The sequence below is a fragment of the Aphis gossypii genome, chromosome X, assembly GCF_020184175.1.
Source record: "Aphis gossypii isolate Hap1 chromosome X, ASM2018417v2, whole genome shotgun sequence".
Lineage (NCBI taxonomy): Eukaryota > Metazoa > Arthropoda > Insecta > Hemiptera > Aphididae > Aphis > Aphis gossypii.
The window spans coordinates 45,024,616-45,049,344 of record NC_065533.1 but is presented as its reverse complement, the minus strand read 5'-3'; the positions used below and the strand labels follow the sequence as shown (position 1 = coordinate 45,049,344).

Sequence of the window (24,729 nt, the reverse complement as noted above, 5' to 3'; positions counted from 1 at the left end):
AACAATACGTTTTTTCTAATAATATTATCTTCTACAAAACCAATGTTTTTTCAATTATTGTTCTGGTCAGAATCTAAACATAGCGACCAACGTATATAATTGAAGGAAAAATAATAAGTCATCCTTTGGTTTATTAATACAAAAGTCGTATTCGCGTGTATTCGTTTAAAAATATTTTGAGGGACTGTTGAGTAAAAAACAACATGCATTAGTATTAATATCAGAGCTTAATGTGGCATAAAATGGTAAAGAATATTTCGATTATGACAGGCTTACCTACTTTTTTGAGCGTACCCGTGCGCGTAAATAAATAATTCTTATTATTTAATATTTTAATTTTATTAAGTTGTCGGAACTACTTGTGGAATAGCTAACAGTAAACTAGTATTCAATATTATTTATTTGATTTAAATATACATTTTTCAATTTTTGTATCACATCTTTTTTAATTTAAATTCTAGCACTCATTTGTCCAGAATCTAAACTATGTAATAATTATATTTAGTCTTATGTAAAAAAAAATAATAAATACAAATTAACAAGTTAATACGCTCTGTTGTACATTAGGCGTTGACTGAATCACTTGAATAGTATATTAATTGGGTGTATTAAATTTGAATTCAACGATGTATCATTGTGTATAAATAACGATTATAAACTAAACGGTTTTTCAGTTTATGTCACGCTAAATATATTTCATGATATGTTTATTAATATTTCTTTCTAAAACTGCTGTAGGTTGGTTTTTTTTTTCAAAAACATTGTATTTATTATATAATAAGTATATTTAATTATTTTAATATAGGTATTTATTTATTACATTATTTATTCTATTGTTATTAATTGTTAAGTCAATTCCAATTTATCGTAAAAAAATGTAAACAGATAATACTTTAAATTACAAATATAAAAAACATATGATGTGGGGTTTTATATATTCAATTTTCATTAATTTTAATCCAGTCAATAATTTTTACCAACATTTAAAAAAAAAAATATTGAAAATTGTCCCTATAAATAGTTCAAAAAGAGTCAAAATATTTAGAAAAATTATACAATGCATAGATAATTATAAGACAAACATTAAGTGAAAATTCCAAGTGCCTATGCGTATCTTTGCTTATTTTTGAATTCATGGCAAAATAAAATAAAATCCTTATGTCAAAGAAATAGTTATCATACAGATGAATATCAAATTAAGTAAAAGTTTAATGTTTAAATATGGCCCTAAAGAATGACTTTCCAGAAAACTTTATTATTTTTAAACAGGTAGAGAAACTAATGAGGAATGTTTTATTAAATTTTCAAATGTCAGTTATATAAAGAAATCTTTTTAATGCAAAAGACTCTAAATGCTTATAAAAAAAAGTTACTATACATTTTCTATAATTTTTTAGTTGGAAAATGAAAAAATTATAAGAAATTTTGTATTATATTTTCAAATATTTTTATCCAAAAATCATTTTTTTATAGATATTCAAAGAATAGTTTATGCAGTAATTAGACGATTAAACGAATTTAATTAAGTCGGTATTTTGTATAAAAAATATTTTTATCGAATCTCAAAATATTTGTTAAAATAACTTTATTAGACTAAAATAATAACATTTCGAAAATGAATCATTATTTCTAACCAAGAAAATTATTTTGATTTAACTCAAACTCTTGAGTATCTCTGTATTGCTTTAAAAGAATGGACGTTGTTTAAGTGCGGACAAAAGAAACCAAGTAGGGGGGATTGATTTCCCTTATACCCCCCCTACTTAAACCTCAGAGTATTATAGACACGCGTGTCATCACCGTCATTATAACCATGGATGCAGTCACGCAGCAATGTGCTTAAATGTTTTATGAACAGTCGGTTGAAAACGCGAAATATGAATCATTTATCTCGTCGTGTAACGCTCACTCGTGCACAGATTCCCCGGAGAATCTGTTCGCTTGAATTATATCTTTAATATAATATGGCAATCGAATGAATCAGGCATTTCGGTTATATGAACTTTAGTTAAATAATAACATCATAATCGTAATCAATAATAGTATAAAAATGATTAGAGGCAAGCAATATAAAAGAATAGTATAGTAAATCTAATATTAATATTATTAACGTATGCCAGTATGTGATTTCTTAGATTAAATGGTTAGCCATGCTTTTGCTGTTGGTTTTTTTTTTTTTTAACAAAACTACTATGAGCCGATAAATGTAATCTGACAGTTTATACGTTTGAGGCGGAATTAGATTGATTTTGGGGGACTTTCATTGAAATTGTATAAATGCTCACCCTTCCCAACGGTCAACTCGAAGTATGTGATTTTTATAAGAAAATTAATAAAACTTAAATTACTACACACTATATATAGATTATAGGTATAATGTGAGGTTATATATATATATTAATCGAAAATACAAGATACAATACAAGAGGATTATTTTTTCATGAACAAAAATTTTCATTATACCAATTATTGAATGTAAGTCGAGCGGAAACTTTCACATGAAGCGACCGGCGACAAACGCCCAACGGTCTGACGGCGATAGTGGTTTTTGCACTCGCACACAGATACATTTTTATACAATACATATAATATATATATATATATGTATACATATGTGTTATAGTCGAACAAGTTTTTGGCCGAAAATTCGTTTTTCCGTGGCGGCTGTTCCCTAGGGGGAAAAACGTTTTCCGGCAAAGCCCTTGCACCAAGCGAAGCCTACCCTCCCCCCGCCTCATCACTGATCATCGGGACGTACTTTCCCACCATGAACTACCCGTTAACGTGATATTTTAAGTTCCTTCCGACGAGAAACTTTTACCGCTTTGACGCGTTCATAGCAACAACACTACGCCTATATTATGCTAGTATACTCTCGCTATATGCGGTATAATATAGTATATAGTATATACCGTTAAACAACGCCCGGCGGACCATGTCCATATAGAAATACGCGTATATTACCTTCGTATTTACGAATTCACGTATTGTAGGTATATTTTATATTACACGTTACACCTATGTATATATAATATATATATACATATAAGGTTTATAGGGCCACAACCTTTTCGTCGTCGGTCAACTGTAATAAAACATCCATGTGCAAACCCAACCCTCTGCTATGGAACACCACTGAATCTCGTGATCCCCGTGTTGCGAATGTGTAATTTGAATTCGCTATATTACATTGTCTCTAAATGGCAGCCGTCACGCCGCCGGTACGTGGTGGTGAATCTTAACATAATATATATAATGTATTTGTATGTAATGTGTAAATAGTAATAGGCAAATATATACAATGTACATACAAGTGTACACGTGTACAGACTGAACGCGCACGATAGACGTCGATCTAAAACCATCCGTGCCGGTAAGTCTCCGGAAATTAAACGGCCGCTATATGACCGCACCGAAAACGATAGTCGTTAACTACGCAACCAGTGTATCGTATACTTATACATAGGTATAATAGAGATATATAGTATAGACAGACGCGTATTATAATGTGTACATATAAATCTATATTATCCATATAATAGTCCTATACACACATACATTGAGTTTTAAGTAACGTCAGACTGTTTGCATTACATACAATATGCATATATACATAAACGCACGAGCAAGCTGCAGGCCACCTCCGCAGACGGCGTGTGTGTTTAAGGCATATTACGGAAACCAACCCCGGCAGCAAATCACGCACATTTGTGTGTGTAATTGAGACGGCGAAAATTCAATAATATACACAATGTATAGGTAATATATAATATTAATGGAATTAATGGTATAACGTATTTTTGTTCGATTGTATACGTAAACTTCAAAGAAACGTCAACTCTGTATTTGATACTACTGAAAAACAATGTATTGCGAACGACCGAACTGTGGGTGTATAAAATATTAAAATTATTATGTTATACCGATTTCCGTTTAGATTAATATTTAAACTTACAGCGCTTTGACTTTAATAATATACGCATGTTTAATAATATAATTTTGTTCCTAACATCGAAAACTTTAGTCGTTCGGTAATTGAAGGAATTTGGTTGATTTATCTGGATTTGTAACTGAAGCGTATTGGATTACTTTTTATCACCAAACGAACCTATTAAATACATAAAACATTTTGGCATCTGGTTTACTAATTATGTAAACTTAACTTAAAACTTGATTTAAAACAACCTCAAGTTTCCTTTTTGTAGGTAGGTATATAATATTAAAAACATGATGGTTGTATAATTTTAATCAAAAACATTTTCATTTTTATCGAAAAGTAATCACGAACTGAGGTATAGGCTAAGTTTTTAATCGATTTTAGGAATTCAACGACATAAAGCAAAAGAAACTTTTTTGAAATGGGGTAAATTATACGATCAAAATATATAAGAGTATAATATACTACCTATAGTAATAGCTACTAGGTATATTATATTTATATAAAGAGATTGTTAAAAGTAAAGTACATTAAATTAAAACATTCAAAGTCATTGGTTACTTACAAAAATCGATATAGAGAAAGTGTGTGTAAAATGCAAAAATAACAACAAAAAAAAAAAATGAGATAAAAAATCAAATTGAATATTGAAGTAGTAAGAAAAGATAAAAAGAAATGAAAAATTACATTTTTTGAAATAACCGATCGCATTGGTAGACGACGACGAGCCACGGTCGGAGTGAAATATTAATAATAATAATCTTGTCCTGCGAAGTATGTACAAAAAAAAAAAAAAAAAAATAGTACAGATTTAATACGAACAGTGAGCAAGGGAAATATATTTTCTAACACGACTAGTACACGTTATAGTTAACGTACTATGAAAATTCTTTACTGATCGTCAAATGGAATTACGTAGTCCCACGATTTTTGCGCACGTACGAAGCGCGCACGGAAGCCCCGTTATATTATTATACGTATGTCTGTTGCCAAGTCTGTGCACCGCGGTTTTATCGAAATGTTCCACCGAAATCCAAATTATCACAACTATTTTGCAAATTAGTTATTTAAATTCACAAATCGTTTCGACAGTGCTAAGACAGTTCGATAATATTAAATGTATAAACGTAAGATGTTGGTGGTATTTTGGTAGACGCGCATTATGATAATACTTGCAAATATATTATTATGTATACATATTATTATATAGCAACGATGTGCCGCGGTTGATGGAAACGTGCGCACGTCATTTTTGCGATTTTCGTGTCGAATATCCAATTTGCATACATTTTCGAGAAAAACGTCGGTGAAACTCGACGGGTATAAAATAGAGCGCCTTCCGCCCTAATATTCAGGTAAGTATATTGTTATTTATTATTACATATTTTGTATTTTTTGCGGCGATCGACGTGAATGTATACAACAACAAAATTACGTCGTCCGTCGTCGGCATGAAAGCCGGCCCAGCGTTTATTTCGTTATTGCTGTAATTATTATTCGATAAAATCGTATTATCGTTTCGATAATGAAAACACGGCGGTATAATCGAATTTATACAACGTCGTCGTTGCCGTCGAGTTTTTATTCGTGTAGTGTCGGCCGACGGTCCTCTGGTGAGATTGTAACGTGCACAATATGACACACACACACACACACACACATGTCCGTGTTTGTCTGTATTTTATTATCGAACGTGGAGTAAACACTATTGCGTTTAAAATTCAATTTATCGAATTAAAAAAAGGAACGCCTTTTGTTGTTTTCTACGAAAAAATAAATAAAAACCTCGAAGGATTGAGTACCTGCCGATATATACCCGAAGTGTGTAAAGCCTATCCTTACGCATATTTTTATCTCGTTCTTTAGAGATTATTACGAGTGTTATAGAATGCAATTAACCAACTACCCTACACTTATATTATTATTATAGATTATTGACACTATAGTCTATTAAAGTAATTACTTATTAGTCAATGTCAATGTACTTGTTTGGAGTCGATTAAAATATATCCTATAACACTATAATGGACTATATTATTATATAAAAATTTATGTATATTAATGGCGTAGCAAGAGTGGAGAGTGAACAATGGGGACAATATAACCTCTCACAATGAGCCATGTTTTTATATTTTATTTCTTTGATTTATTATAAAAATATTAATTTTTTTTTTCAAGTTGTGTGTAAAAAATTTAATATTTATTTTAAAGAATTATTGTTGTCTATACGTATAAGTAGTAGTAGTAGTAGTAGTAGTAGTAGTAGTAGTAGTACTTTCATAAAATCTCTAGACCTTCATGATACGATCCGTCGTATGAAAATAGATATTTTAACTTAATTATGTTAATTAATTATTATTCATACTCGAATTAAAAAAAAAAATAATAATAATAATCAATCCTAAAAGCTACGGCACATAAATGGAAAAACCGAAAAACAAGTATTAAAATTATAAAAAGAGAATGATTAAAATATTACTTAGGTAACAATTATTATTGTCTCAAGTGATATTGCCTAAATTGCCTTAAAAGTATAGCCTATTATAACATTTCTTTCAATTTATAAATACGTATCTAGCTATTACCTAATTATATACGTTATATAATTATGAGTTAGTCCCAAGTTCGTCTCAAAATGACCCTCATTTAATGTCCCAAGTACGTTTCAAAGAAAAAATATTTTTGATGCAGCCAGAATGTTTCCTAGTTAATTTAAATTATCCTGGATGTACCATTATGTGGAAGTAAATTGGCTTAAACCCCTAACATATTTGGTAATTATTATTTATTTTATTATTTTGGTACACCAGTTTGTATACATTTAAGCTTGAACGAATGTATTCATTTTTATAATTTTTTTTTTTAGTATAAAAAAAAAATTAATTAAACGTTTTTTGTAAATGATAAAAAATAAAACCACGTAAATTACTTGTCTCTTATGACATTACTTCAAACATCAGTTCATTACTCTCACTCAATTGTGTACTGGGTTATTATGAAAGTTAAAATAAAGTGTGGTATCCCAACGCTGCCTTAATAGTTGTAAAAAAATTATTTGGGTAACTGTATATTTGGTCTATTGGTCTATAGTTACTGATATTCGGCTCTGTCTCTCAAAAGTTCTGGTTTTGGACCAAGGACGCTTATTCAATATAATATTATATAGAAAAGACTACTAATGTACGTGGGCTATGAAATAAGTAAAACACACGAACGTAACATAATCTTAAAATAACTATTGAATAAATAAACGGAATATTAAGCGATAGAAACGGTGTAGTGGAAATACAACATTGCAGTTATACTTATTACTAATTATTGGCAAAATTTGACTAGGTACCTACTTTGAAGTAAGGTTAGGAATATCATCATCAATTAAAATATTTGATACTATACGGTACATAGAGAAAATTAATTACTTATTATGTACTCAGTTATCTATGAGCTCTTCACTTTTCGTACACCCCCAAATATCGATGCACGTGGGCTATGAAAAAGGTAAAACACACGAATGTAACATAATCTTAAAATGACTATTGAATAAATAAACGGAATATTACGCGATAGAAACGGTGTAGTGGAAATACAACATTGCAGTTATACTTATTACTAATTATTGGCAAAATTTGACTAGGTACCTACTTTGAAGTAAGGTTAGGAATATCATCATCAATTAAAATATTTGATACTATACGGTACATAGAGAAAATTAATTACTTATTATGTACGCAGTTATATGTGAGCTCTCCACTTTTCGTACATCCCCAAATATCGATTTAATTGCGTCTATATTTATTAGTTGTAAAAACTAAATATGACCCTCTAATAATAGTGTTCCTTGATAATAACGTTTAACACTCATGTAATAATACAGTATGTATTATCATAATAAGTGTGTTAAGTGGCGGACAGAAGGCAAGAATTTTAGGAATGTCTGACGTGTCTGAGTACTTCATCTAATTTTGAAATAGGGCCTCAGCTAGTTACAAGATCAGTGGCTCGTGTTTTAACTGTAATTCCTAATCAAATTATACCTATGTAATTAATATTAATGAATAATAATAATACATTTTGTGTTACTCCATAATGTAACATAGGTATCTACAAAATTTTAAACTATGGTTTTTAATAAGAGTTGTACAATTATCCGAAATCAATTGGAATCATTAAGTATACTATTTACAAATCAATGGCTTCAAATGTTAGAGTAAAATATTGCTTATCTAGTAAGGAGGTGTATGTCTTAAAGTAAAATCAATAGATATTTTTTTGATAGGTATGCAATATGAACTTTTAATGTATTTATTGTATTGAATAACAAAATAAAATAAAAAAAAATGCTGAATTAAATTTCGTACTAAATGAATTTAATAATTTAAGTGATTGGCGTTATTGTTGTTATTATTTTTATTATTTGCATCAATATTATATACCCGACCCGAATTTCATAACATAAAATTTAATATCCATATATACATCCATGATCATTAATCAACATGATTTGTATTCTAAGAAGTAATAATAATATAGTTGAATTTTTAATGTTTATTTTTTTTTTTATTACAATAAAATAAAAATTGATGTTTGAGGAGAAATCGTTAGTTTACTTGGAAATATCCAACATCGTTAAATTTTAAGCATTTTAATCGCTCATCAAAAATGCATATTGCTTTAAGATATACTTTATTTTTAATTTTCAGAAAAATACTCGAAGGATCTTGTTTTAAATTTTCAAGCTTTACTATCAAAATTAAAAATGATACAAATTTTTAGTTTCAAAATAGTATACATATTTTCAAATATTTTTCTCACAAACTAAAATGTTATCTGATATAATCTAAACAAAATAAAATACAATTTTAAATGTTTTAGATATAGCACAATAGAATCCAAATTTCCTGTTTTCCGTAATTTTTGTATTATTTTCTCCTAATTGTTTTAAAAAGTACTGATACCTAAAAGTACTAATTAACAAGAATCATAGAGTTTAAGATTGAAGCATTTTTCTAAGCTCCAAAAGGCGGCAGTAGATGTACAAAACAAAAAAAACACACGCACATATACCATTATGAAATCGATATATTCATCTCCCTTATACACATAATTTACTATTAACTCAAGTCAAATTATAGTTAATAATTACTATTAATATTAACAAGTAAATTTTTCTATTTTAATACAGTTTTATTGATTTGCTATAAGTATACGGAGTTGCAAATTATTGTATATCATTTAGGTATACATAGGGTTAGTCTCGATTTAAAACAGGTATTAAAAGTAAGTAGGCAAACTTCACAGACGCCTAAATAAAATTGGTACGACTACGTAATCTTTTGTTTTTCATTATTTACATACTTATCAAACTTCATATTGGTCATTGGAAATCATACTATAGAACTTACGATTATTAACTATTTTACTTATTTTCAACATCAAAGATTTAAAAACATTTAAAAAGTAAAAGTATATAATATATACTAATATAAAAGAACTGAAAGTATGAATAAAAGCATGTCGAAAATATATTCTATGACGCTTAATGATGACGGAAGTGAAGATAATACTGATTTAAGATTTTCTGATTATGCAACAGTTATAATATTAAAAAGTAAATACAGAACTCTAGATATTCAAATGAAACACTGAACAATTCCGTAACAAAAAAAAAAGTTTGAATAAGTTTATTGTAAAATTATCTGTATTGATTACTTCACCCAGTCAGATATAAGTTAGATAATATAACATAGGTATAAAAAAGACCACACAATCAATCTAAATGTCATAATTATGTAATACCTATAACAGATACCAAATACCATGTATTCATAATATAATCAAATTAGTACTTACCAGCAGACAAACTTTCAGTGTTACCTGTAAATAAAAAAAAGTCTATTAAATTATGTCATTAATAATTATGCACATATTTATAAGGAAAATTAATTTTTATTGGTACTGATTTTGCAGAACTTAAGTAAAATAAAAGTGCAAATCATTATCCCAATATACCTATCTTGTATAGTATGTTTAACATATTAAGTTTTTATTTTTAAGTTAGGCTAAAATGGACATTAATTTAAGACGTAAGACACAAGAATCTGTTTTTTTTATAGATATGGCACTAAATATTATCTGATAAAAGGAGTTGTTATCTAAAAGTGCAACAGTGTAATAGTTACAATAAATGTATACACGGATGACCATGAATCCATGAATACTAATAAATGTAAGAAGGTGGCCAACTTTTAAATTATTTTTATACGTTTCCCAGATAGGAAATAACTGAAAAATCTTCTGGATACTTTTTCGTTTGTCCTTCCGAGTATTTAACAAATACTTTCGAACGGAACCGTATTTGTTCTCTTAACGAGAACAATGCCCTCCTCTCGCCTTAGTAATTATCATCACTAAGTTATATTTTATTTTGACTCTGCCAGCCGACGGGTATCTTATTAGTAATACTAAAAATAATAATAATAATAATCACAACAGTGATAAATAATTTCGTCAATTAGACTGTGAAAAATACATGAGACCCACCGCTCGAAAGTTTTCATACATGTTTCAAGATATCCTTCGCACGATCACAAACAGCTGGTTGGTTCTATACAACTCTTTGGTTTGACGGTTTTATCTAGAAAAAATGTATTCTCTCTATCCTATTATGTTTAAGAAAACAACGTTGACATTCTTCCCGAGTACATATCACTAACTATATTTTCGTCATCGGTTCTCCCATCGCTGAGTATCGACTATTAATTAACGCACATACATTCACAAGGGCCGAAATACTTTTGTCTATAGAAGTCTGATAGAATTATATTATTATACAAAGAAATTAATAAAATTGTGAAATATACTATAATGCCATAATGTAGTGTAATACTTTAAGTAGAAGGTATTTGGCCGACTATCGGGGATGGTATAATAATAATAAAATATGGTATGTAGGGTATTTTATAATATTTAATCTACAAGTTTATTTACTTTTTAAAGTGACCTTATCTTATATTTTACAAACAGTTGCACGATCATAAATTTTCATTATATTTTGTTAGTAAATAATATTAATAACTCTTCTCTTTTAAGTTAATTATACAACATAATAATTAATTAATGTCCAAACAGTTATTTTGAATAAGTATTTAGTTATTATTAGTTTTCTTATAAAGTAAAGCGCAGAGGAATCTCTGTCTCAAACAGAACTTTCAACTAAAATCTAAATTTGTGTTTTAAACACACACACATACGCACGCACGGCCTGTCAGGATCATGTTCACGGTGGACCCGTCGAACATCGTTTATAAAAATCGTTACCGTTTTTAAAACCAGACGGCGTTCCAACTCACGTGCCTGGTGACAAGTGTCGAGAAGATATCACGACACTAAATCCCCCTCGTGATGTCAGTCGTCAGTCATCAAAGTCCACAATAGAGACAAAAAGTAAACATGAGACTCTACTATGATCATTAATAGTATTTTTATAATCAATGTATACTAATGGACGCCGTACCGCTAAGTATTGTATATAACGTATAGGCTACTGTTTATTTAATTATAGGAACGATGGTACGATTATAATAATAATGTGTTCTCAGTGATAGAAAAACAAAAGCAACTATGACATTGTCGGATCTGACGGTTTTGTTATTACCGTCAGATGAAAGAAAGGGGCTGCGGTCTACCAAGTTCATAAAATGTCCCGTATAGTATGAATATAAAAATAATTTTTCATTACTATCAAAACATTAACAATATTCATTAAATATTTATGGTAATAATGTAAATTTTTGTTGATGTAAACAAAGGCCAAACATATGCTATATTCTTACATTATATTAATACCTAACCATAAAAACAATGCATTTATTTAATATTCAAATAAACTCAAGTAAAATTCGTCATTGAAATATTTTAAATTTAAAATCGATTTACTTATTGTATAAGAAATACAGTATAAAAAATTAATGGCCAAAATATAAAATACAGAAATAACTTGACTAGTAAAACTCTCATTATTCAAATATTATAATACACTATTATAATATAACTGTAATAATTATTATATAATTATAATTACAATATATTATATGAACTATAGTATTTCAAGCGATTCAACAGATATACGTATATGATATATTATATTTATATAGATATCGATTGAACCAATAAAAAAATATTTGCTGAATTACCTACCTTTGTTATAATTACATTATAATATCATTATAACTTTATCACTATTTAAAATATATAGATTTTGAGCGTAGAGATGAAGTCATGATTTTAGAATAAAGAGTTTTTTTTGTTTTGTTTTGTTTTGTGTGTATTTGTATATTCAAAATAATCGGGGAAAAAAAATACACATCATGATAAAATCAATACATTCATCGCTTCGCTTAAAGTCTAAAACCAAGAAAAACTGTAATTTTTATGTAAAACTTTTTTTCGATAAAATTGAAAATGTTTTTATTTTGTTAAGAATAAATTTTGAAAATTGTTCTGTAGTTCAAATTTATAAAAATTTAAATACTAAGACTGAGGTTTAAAAATTTACAAAAGGTACACATACAAAATTTACATATAGATATTGTATTATGCTTAGAAAAAATCGTTCGTGATACAAATTATAATTCTCAATTTTGTAAAATGTAATAGTGTATTACGCTATATAAAAATATACGTTATATAGAAAACTAGAAAATGTATAAAAAAAATATTATGATTGCTTATTATTGAATAAAGAAATTATGTCGATGTATAATCTATTAAAACTATCTATTATATTATATTATTTTTTTTGTGTTTTTATAATTCTATATCTTAAAACCTGCACAATTTGAGATTCCAGTCTATTTTTATTATTGAGTCTTACATTATTTATTAGATAAAATTTGTTTTTTAATTTTAAGAATTACAATAATAAATTATTCGTCATTGTCTGTGAAAACAGAAATATATTTGAACAATACCCGAACTTTCTTAAATTAATAAAATGTTGATTATGGTGCATAATAAATATAATGATTTGGTTGCAAAATTATTTAGAAGAAATATTCTGTAAAAATAATAATTTAATTGTAAACCTTATTTTTCATATAAAAGTATAAAACACAAATTGTCAATATTAAAGAATTGAATTATAGCCATGTACGCCTTTATTTTAATACAAATGAATAATACTCTAATTTCTGAAACATATTTTTTTATTAATTAAAATATATTTATAATTTTTGAATATTCTTGTAATTAAACCTTTGATATAAATACGGTTTTGTTTTTTTATTATATATATCGATTTTATATTTTAAAAATAAAAGTAAGGCATAGTTATATTAAAATATTCTTAGTGATTCGTAAGATCATTTGTTTAGAGTATATTTTACCAGGGAATTTTTTCTATCTATTTATGGGAATCCATTTAACGTAAGACGCTCATTGTTTTCAAAGATATAAATTTTTTTGAAAATATTTTTTACATCATTTTGAGTCGTTACATAATAAAATTTTTAGAAAAAAAAATACATTTTTAAGGTATTTACCCGTTTGAATGACAACAAAAATTTTTAATTTTATATTCCTATGTTGAATATTATTCGGGTCTAGATGATGGTAAGTTTAGATGAGCAGTGAAATTGACCAACATTTTGTAAGGTACTTATGATTTACTTATATCTAAAAAATACATATAATTTATAAATCATAAGCAATAAACGTCCAAAATTTGATTTTTTATTTATCGAAATATTTTTACAAAACATATTCTGTTTTGAAATGAGAAATTAAGAATACATATTTTTATTATATATTTATACAGTCAAATAATTTAAAAAAAATGATAACAATGAAAAATATGATGTTTTTTAACCACCTACAATTCTGTATTTAAAACTATATTTTCAAAACCATTAGCTCTGAAATAATGAAAGTCTTATGTTAAATGGATCACCAGGTATTACTATAAATAAACATACTTAGTGCACTAATTTAGTATGCCATACCGCTCAATTTACTTAAATTTAAGTCTGTGGTCTGTCCCCATAATATTTTGGTCGTGAAACGTACATTAATAGTATAATATATAACGTCATTGTAATATGCAATTTAAATTTTCAGTAACAGGAAGAGAGGGGTAATAGTGAAGTACTGGTGTATAGATAATATCGCGGTGCTATCGCGTGTATCCGAGGTCGTAATATAGATGAGGAGGTATACGTTGGTGTTAAGTCGCACATAATATTAGGATTATCATTATTATTGTTATAGGGATTTATGCGCTTGTCTCCGTCGTATATTGCAGGAAAAGCGATTCTACGATGTTTGTTTTCATTTTTGTTTTCTCTCCCTCACACTCTCCCTTTGTCTTCTATGTGCTTTCATCTCTTCTCTTTCAAAAACGAAAAAGAATTAGTCGCGCGCGCCTAATACGTTTCGACGTTCCCGCGAGAGTCGCGAAAGCAATATCCTCTTCCGGTCCATCTCTCCTTAGTCCTCCCCCTTCCATTCGAGCGCGAGCGGACATTATATGACCGGGAAATGCCCAACTCCATAAAGTCTCGACGTTAGGATCTTATTTCGCGGGACGCGGGTGAACGAAATGTACGAAGATTAAACACGTCATACCGGCAAAACTGTTTGCAAACCATTTACACCGGGCCATCTCAACCGCCGCAGCGATGGATCCCGCCACCGCAGTCGTCTCTGGGGGACAGTTATAACTTTACAGTACCTACATAAGTGTGTGTGTTAGATATATTAACCACGTGTCACTGCGATCACTGACCTAGATAAAAAAAAAAAAAATAAGTAAATAAATAAAAAAAAAAATAGGGATAAACTGTGTACTTGATACTTTGGTGGCTGATATCGCTATAATGTCGGTTTTTGCGAAAGTGAGCGTGGATGTTTCGTATACACACGTGAATATTATACTTAAGTTTACAATTTTTATACATAAATATATATAGGGAGAGAAACCTATGATTTGCAAGTATATACATAATATACTCGTATCTATATAAATACACTAACGAAGATTACCTACGTCATATACATACGAAAAACACTCGGAATATTTTACGATATATTTTTGTCGTATAAGCGTGTACGATACCTGTTTAATATGATAATAATATGCGTGTATATTGTATATTATTATAATATACTAGAGGTAGGGTACTTTAGTGTATTATTATTATTATATTATTCACTTTTTCCTTCGCCCGCACCGTGCGTACTGTAAGGAATACTGCCACAGTGTTTCCGGCGTTGTGAAATTTCAGCTGGCCGTTTTTTAGATAAGATTTCTTGAGATCACGGATTTAAAGTTTTCCTTAATAATTACAAAATTCCGTCTCGAGAGCGAAAAACAATTAAAACGATTAAACAGAATACTTGTTTACACAATTATTTCTATTGTACGGGACCTGTATAATATATATATATATATATATTATACAAATTGGGAACGTCATAGGTTGAATACTATTTTGGATTCCGAAATCGATTGAACAGTTTGTGACTCTAAATAACGCTTTCATCTTGTGCGAGCAAGTGTGCGTAGTGAACATGAGTGTGTGTGTCTGTATATTGTTTGGTAAATACAAATCTAAGGGTCGTCTATCATATTATATCTATATTTAAATAATGCGAATCAGATTAATTCACTATTATTCGTTTCCGGCGAACCGTGTATTATGTGATATTTTTTTAACATAGATGTTATTATCATTCGAATAGTCCTGTATTTACGTAACATTTCTGTTAGCTATTACACAACATAATACTTATCTACTATATACCTACTATTGTATTTGTATAGAATATAATAAAAGAAAACAACTGTGACGGGACTAAAGACAAATAAAAATAATAACATTTAAAGATTTTTATTTACTCATGAGTAATACATTCTGTGATATTATTATTAGAATGTTTTTTATACGATTGTCTAGTACGTAATATACAATATGTCAATATATAAAGGTATGCTTACACAGTACAGCTATTCAATTATAAACACAAAAGTCAATATTTTTCAATTGATGAAAATGTTAAATTTAATTCACAAATCGCAAGAGATTCGTTCCTGAATCATTGAAGAAAAATAAATCATTATTTTCACAAAATAAACTTTGAAAATTCATATTCAATTTTTTAATTAAACATTAGTTAACTCAACAAAATACACTAAAATCGATAGGTTTGTCTTGTCTTGGAAGTTTTTAATACCAAAAGTTACACAGTAGAAGTTAGAATAGACTATAGAGAATAAAGTTGTCTTTGGATATAACATCGTAAAAATCAAATCAAAAAGTAAAACAATTGCACTACCTTGGAGCTGACATTATTATTGTTTATTTGGTTTTTAATGGATTTGAAAACAAACTAAAGAAGATATCACTTATTTTGTTTTAGATTTTTTTTAAATATACTATTCAGTAAGTCACTTAAATTCAGATTTTCAATTTTAACTTTTTCTTGATCAAACGAATATGTGAGTAATGAGTTAATATTGGATACTGAAATCGAATTGATTAAACAGATTATTTCAGAATATACATATTTACTATTTAGTTATTTACTCAGCAACGGCGACTAGATAATAATAATAATAAATGATTAGATAAATTAAAATAATTTTTATAAATATATAATATATATTTAAAGCATAAATTATACTAGTAAATACTAGTAAGTGGTATTTATTTAATACATACTTATCAACTATGTGAATAAAATATTTTTATTATAAAATTGTTATATTTTCATACAAATATTACAATTTTATAGTATATTAATATATATCTTACCAGGATTATAAACAAATCGTTTTGTAATATTGTATGGAGTACTCGGTATGATGAGTTCGCAAAAAAATGTTGTTCTCGATGGTAATTCGGATTCGGAGAACAACGTCGATATTGTGACATCAAATGCGCCATCGTTTTGATAATCCAATATCTCAATAGGCAAAGAACTGTTTCTAAAAAAAAAAAATTATAACAAATGTTTATTTGCAATTTTAAATCAATCAATGAAAAAAATTTATTTATGACTGAAATTAAATAAATTATTCCGTATACTAAGTTTAATAAAAGCATACTTGATCATTTTATTAATCAAATATTTATCATAATCTAAATTAAAATAGGTACATTCGTTGGAAATCTAATATAATATTTAAAATGATAATAAAATCTCATAAATATATTATTATAAATGGCATACTATATATATAATATTATACTCATACAACAATAATTTCTAAAGCTAAATACTAAATATAGATAATGTATATTATATAATAATAAAAAAAAAATGACAGGGACATATTTTTCTACTTTCCGTGGCTTCAAATATGTATAATAAAAATATAAATATGAAAATAAATATTTTAATTTGATCCTATAGTCATAAATTCAGCTTAACTATATCATTACTTTGACGCTAAAATTTTGAGATTACATACAATAACGTTTTATTAATTCTATGCTGTCTGGCCTAAATAATATTGTGGATAATGTATTTATTTTATTGAATATAAGAATATTTTATATTATATTACACGTTTTTATAAATAGTTTTATAGTATCTCTATTATATTTTAAGCCCGAGATTGAAACATCTGAACAAAAGCTAAGATATCAAGGAAAATATAGGATAATAGATGATGGCGATGATGCACATTACAAGTGTCTTTTTTCACGCTCTCTGTTGAGTACTGTTCTTACTACAAGAGTCTTGAACTTTTTATTTTTGTTTTTCTAATGTGTTTTGTTACGTTAAGTAAGGTTTTCAGGAATGTTATTATATTAATAGATCCTTCAACTCTTCAAACCAAATAATTTAATTACAAATCACTAATATTCATATATTATTTTATTATTAAAATGTAATTTGTAATAATATAATATAATAGTATGATATGATGAATATCTCTCTACCATGTAAAATATAATGTAACAATGTATCTATTACATCATTTTTTATATTATTATTTACTGCATATCGATTGTTTATCTTTTTAAATAATACAAAGTAAATAAATAAGTCAAATGCTACGAAATTTCAAATGTTTTGGAAATTCAAATCGTGCGTTTTTTAATTAAATATTTATTTAATTTATACTTATGAAACTACCTTAATTTAATGAGACGAATATTTAAATGTATACTTTTTTAATTCTTACTCCAAATGACTATTTCAATCTACGATATTACTTATCTCGAATTGGTTTTTTATTTTTCTACTATCTGTACAAACTCTGTACAACCTATATTGTTAATGGAAAAAACGAATCTAGACAGAAATTCAATACATACATTTTAATTTGTAATATTGTACTTGGGTTTGATAAATTGTTCCTCAGTTTTACTTGTTGCTAAATATTTTTTATATGATGAAAATTAGTATTATAATACCTATTATCTATGTGTAAATATATTGGTTATTAAATGTGTATAAAAATAAAACAATTTGAGAACACATTTATTTCATTTAACTAGGTTAATAACTAATAAACTTAAAAATATATTTCTTACAACAGTTTTTAACTAATTAAAATCCAACAAAACTAAATAAATTAAATGAAATGAAAAAACTGTACATAATTTTCTTCATTTAAAAATTAATTCAAGAAAATTAAATTAATAAAAGTTTTGTTGAAAAATTGTTGAAACAAGATACAGTCATAATACTGGGGTTTTCAAATTGCTATAAAAGTTGGTCGATTAAAAGTTTGGCTATTTTAAAAAGCTTTCTGAATTTCTTGAAAAAATGAATATTAATTTTAAGTTATGGAAATTACAAATTTACAAGTAACTGAAACATGACTATAATATAAAATAACTAATAACATATAAATTAGTATTTCTATTGTTAATATTATAAAATATAATTAAATTATTTATATTTATCATAAGTGTATTAAGTAATAATAAAAATAGTTTTTTGAGGTTTAATTCACGTTTATTAATATTTGACGTTATTATTTGGAGCCCAGAAAAAACTGTAATGACATTCATTGTGATCGTAAAATGATTTGTTGAATTGCTTAGCCACTCGACCGACACTTTTTTTAACTCAAATAAAATATGGAGCATAATAATAGCATTATTATTAGTTTGAGGAAAAATAATAGTGGTAGATATAACGTATAATTCTGTGAAAGACGATCAGTCATATAAGAATACAGAGCTTTTTATTTTATGAAAAATAAATTTATATAGTTCTTATATTGTATAGTAGTTTGAATTCGACGAACAATAAATATTAAAATAATCCTAAAGAAAACAATATTATAATATAAGTTTAATATGTCAATATTCGATAAACGTGGAACGTAGAACGTAGTTTTTTTTTGTCGATAATATTACAGACGCCTTGGAAAAATTAATATCATGGACCACAGTGTAGGTACTGTAAATAATATTTACTAGATATTATATAAGGAAACATTAATTAGGTATTAATGGTAATTACGAACGAATAATGAAAGATAAAAAAAAAAATGTTTCAAAAAGGCCAAATATTAACGATGGTGAAAATTAAACCTTCGAACCAACGTACCCTATTTTTTCCTTGAAGTACGGTGCTGTAAATCGAAACAATATTTAAGAATATAATAGAACCTAATAAGAAGTTTTTATTTTTACTCAACGCAGTAAAAGCCTGTAAAATATAGAGGGTGAGGAAATTACTTATTGTAAGTAGTTGTATTTTACGTCCCCATAATAGTAGTCTGTTGGTGTAGTGTGCTTTCGATTCTCCAAACGTATGATTGGTTACGACAATTTATAAAACGCACGAGGGCAGAGCGTATCTCATCAATATGTGAACTATTACAGGCTGTTACTGCTACATCTTCGGTCAACCGAAGACTTAAGCGGTGACATGATTTATCGTCCGTCGGCTTTTGTCTCGACGTTTCCACTTTTTAGCGGCGATTTTTTTTTCTTTAAAAAACGTCTACAAGAATAACTGTTGAGTATTCCCCTCCCTCCCAAAAAAAAAACATACACGCGACAGACATTATACTGCAGTTTTACAAAAAACTTTTCTTATATATCTTATTCCTTTAGATTCTCTTCTTCTCACTGCATCTTCGTGTAAGCATAGACTATGGTACATTGTTTGTATTTATTTCGTGTGACGTATAATATAATATTTATTATGTATATAAACACTACAGGGTGACTCATTTTAAGTGCGTTTGTATACAGTTAAAGTGGTTTTATTGTGAAACGATACGCGTGGGGTCTATACTCTATATTATACCGTACGAACAATAGTTGGCGTTATCCTTAAAATGCAATTACATACCTACAACAAATTATTAGTTCTATTAAAAGAAAATCTATCTATCTATCTAATCTATCTTTTAATATTACAGGCATCTTAACACATTTATTAGAAAAAAAAATCGTTTAAATACCTATCAAATTATAATGTTTATTAGGTACAAAATTAAATATTAACCACTGATTTCAAGTATTAACATTTGAAAATAATACCGATTTTTTTCCGATAACGTGTTTAACTTTATAGGAAATTGACCTTACCTATCGACTTCCAGGGGAAAATTATTTTAGTTTAAATATGAATATACGTGGATCAAATAGTTTCTGATTATGTTTGTAAAAAGACTACAATAATTTTTTTTTGTTTTGTTTTAAGTAAGATCGAATTCAAATGAAATGTTAGAGAATAATGAATTGATTAATGATGTAACTATGTAGTTTATTGCGTAATGCTTATTGCTTAATAGCTCCGAGTAAATAGGAATTTAAATATGGACTAATAATAACGCGTCTTTATAACAACAATAGGGATAATGAGTATATAGGATGTGTATAATACTATAATAGTATACATAAGATAAATTATGTTTATAGCTATTATATATATACAAATAGGGGTTAGAATAATCATGACTACTACTATCGTTAACAAGTTATTTATATAATATTAATAAATAGTAATTGAAATAATTAACGATAAACTACTTAGAAAATTAGAAATTACAAGAAATATAAAAAAATAAAATGTTGGGGAAAATTAATTGATGTATACTTTATAAATGTATAACATACCTACTTTACTGGGCGATGATTTTAATTATATAATATGTTTCTAAATTCGCCTAACCTAACATAAAAATTAAATACAATTTTCAACCACATTGATCTTTTTGGATTATAGCGGAACGATTAAAGTAATTTTACAATTATTCAAAATAATTGATTTTACAATATTGTATGATATTTTTGTGTTTGTCCTTCACCCTTTATAGCATTAAATTGGTCAATCGTTTTTGTTATTGAGGGATAAATAATTCGTACTTTTAAAAATGAAAATGTTATATCAATATAATATCTATGTTAGTGTATTTTAAAAATAAGATTTATATTAGGTACGGTATAATTTTTTTTCGATGCTATTTATGGATATTAAATTTTTTTCTAAATTGTTTTTTTTTTATCAAAGCATTTTTCAGGTTTATTTCGATCAATAAAAAACAAAATTTTAGTTATAAGTAAAAAAGTATGAAAAATAATTTAATATTATCTGTAAGTTTAATACGTTTGATATTACGGTGGTAAAAAATGATATATCAAAAATATTTAGTCAATATTTTTAATTGTTAAGCTTGGCACTTATGTTTTTATGAAATTCTTAAAAATCGCAAAAATACTTGGTTATGTAACTTGTAATAATTATTTAAACATTTACTACTTTTAAATTTAACTAAGTAACTAAGAATTAAAATAATGTGATACAATAAGGTGCTTCGTTATTTTTTACGACAGAAAACTAAAAATGCATATTTTTTTTATAGATATTTCAAGTTAAAATTTCGTTGAAATTGAGTACTAAAATGAAAAATAACGATTTTAGTTATCTTAATATTAATCATAAAATATTATTTGTAGGGGCTTGAAGCTTTTAGTTAAAGCCTATATTATTATTTAGTTACTATAAATGAACAAATTTAAAATCCAAAATATTTATTATGAACTTCATTTATTTATACCACAAACTTACTCACACCGTTCTATAATACATCAGTATTGACTTATATGTTATTAAAAGTTAGTAACAATATATGAAAACTAATAACATAATTTGCTATTTTATTTTGGCAAAAATCAGTTCAATCTACTTATACTGTTAATAAAATATAAGTTACATATTAAAATATAATTACATAATAAAATATTACAGTCCTTTTCCGCTTGAAATTGCTTTTTATTGCGTACAATAATTTTTCATTGAATTCATTATTGGCACATGTATTATAGTGACTTACTCAAATATGATGTTTAACCAAAACCTACCTACTATGAAGCAGAACTAGTTCCCCGAATTTTAATAAAACTGATATTGGAAAAAATATCATAATTGGTCAGTAATAATAATTATTTGTAAATGTAAAGTACCTACTCAAGTAGCCAGAAGGTAATCAATTTTAAAATGATAGACATTGGAATTCTAAAACAACAATATAATTCAAATGTATGTATAAGTGGTATTACTGTTGTAATAGATTTCAATATGATAATTTTTTTTTTACCCCTAAATAAAGGCAAATATTCATTTACATTTTTAATTATTCTGAGATATAATATTAATAAAAATAATTATTATTATAAAAAAAATAATTATATAGTTTTTAAAATTGTACAGTTCTTTTTTAACTAGTCTAATAATTATTTATACCTGACCTCAGTTCTTAACAAATTGAAAATTAAAATGTGCTAATTCATTTTCTTTAGATATAATAAATAATTAAATTTAAATTTAATATAACAATTTATTCATAACTTAGATAATTTAAAGTTCCTGTTGAAATAATTTTGCAAATCAAATAAAAGTTGTTGACATAAAGATCAATACAGTGTAAAATCAGGATCTTGATTTAAAATTTAATCAAAAAAATTATGATTATATAATGTTTTGGAGACTTTGGATTTTAACTTTTAAAAGCTACATAATAGTTTTAAGAGAAGTTTTTACGTATACACATAAAATATACATTATACATAATATACCTATATAATATAGTAATAAGCATCAAGCTTCAAATAAAAAACCTTGAGTAAAGTAATGTACCTCGCAACTTTACAAATGTATAGTTTATAAAAATTCGGTTACTATTAACAAATAAAATCCTCAATTTATTTATATTTAAAAACAGCCATTTTTATATTGGAACAAAATGTTTTTATTTAAAATTGTTTTTCGGAGCATTTTATTGCGATTATATTTTCATGTAAAATTTATTTTTAATACACTAATTTAGCTAACTTAATTTTTATTGTATGAAAGATCAAATTAATTCTTATACAATTTAACCATTTAAGTATTTTGAAGTTAAAATACAATAAATATCTGATTAATAAATACTAACATATATATTATATATTATTATTAATTTAAACACATTCATAATATGCTATCTAAAATAATGTTTGAATAATTAAAAATCAAGAATTATAGATGAATATTTATATTATATCTATAATTAATATAGTTAATTAGTCACTTTTGGGCTAGAAATGGAATCATGCTTTAAATTCCAATAAGCGACTTTTTCTTTGAGTTAATAAGTATGAATTAAACTTAGACTACGATTAATAATTTAAAAATGATTGTAAATTATGTTTACGTTTAATAAATATTCAATTTACCTGTGTTCCGTTCCATTTGTTTCGAGCTTGTACAATTGCATCTTGGGCATAGGAAATACTTTGGAAATCGTACAAGATATGTTTACCATGGCTTGGTCGTTGGCCTTGGTGCGTTTCATGTGCATATGTTGGCCAGGCGCTGTAAAATGGAAAACAAACGGTACCTATGTATCAATGTAAGGATTAAAGATAATGTATTCATGTGAACATCTCGGTAAACACCATTTTCACCAACATTTAAAACTGTTTGATGTTTGAAGAAGACCAAAGGGATTTTATTTGGAGTGTAGCAGGGTGTTCTTTGGCACCCCTATTTTTTCCTGCGTTTTATTACCCTACCATAATATTTACAAACACGCCGATGGCCGATATATAAAAGTTAAAATGTATTATGTAAACCATAATAATTTATATAATATTATATATAATATATATAATATGGAAACTAACGTATACTTATTTATTATTTATAGATGTATATTGTATATTATTACAACAACGATAAAAGATATTTTCAATTTCCGACTTTTGAATTTTTTTAATTTACCAAAATATTAAATAAACAACTTTTGAACTTTTACACAAATAAATACTTGTATTTTTTATAACGATGAATAAAATGACATGATGATGAAACAAAAATTAGTCTGCTTAAATGTTAGCATCCCTATTAAAAAAATATGACGCTATTGGAGGACCGTCAATATTAGACTAAACAATTGGAAAAACGAATCTGATTTGCATGATATCATTTGAGCGAATAAAAAAAAGTCACAAAATTCTCGCAATATTTTATATATCTATCTATATAATATCTATATAATATATATATATCGTATAGCTCCATTTACAAGAACAATAAGAAATAGACCATTATCATCTAAATTATTCTAAAATAACTATATAACTCATATTATTGTGCTCAAATATTTCATGTTATATTTATATACATTATACAATATCCTATGACCATGTCAAAAGATCTTAACAATAATAATAATATAATAATAATAATAAATGGTCCCTACCACATATTATGTAAAAAATAGTATTCATACCTAGTAAAGAATAAAATAAATTACATGTTATATTATAATAATATGA

General features: G+C 26.6%; 1 protein-coding gene across 1 annotated transcript in view; it reads right to left on the bottom strand.

Moving 5' to 3' along the window:
• LOC114129278 (uncharacterized) overlaps window positions 1-24,729 on the bottom strand; it is a 49,253-nt gene that overhangs the window by 9,368 nt on the left and 15,156 nt on the right. The window contains exons 3-5 of the mRNA XM_027993964.2: window positions 23,626-23,764; window positions 16,747-16,919; window positions 9,788-9,811 (exon numbers count right to left, since the gene is read on the bottom strand). Of these exons, the coding sequence (XP_027849765.2) occupies window positions 9,788-9,811; window positions 16,747-16,919; window positions 23,626-23,764 (336 nt within the window). The remainder of the gene's footprint in view (window positions 1-9,787; window positions 9,812-16,746; window positions 16,920-23,625; window positions 23,765-24,729) is intronic.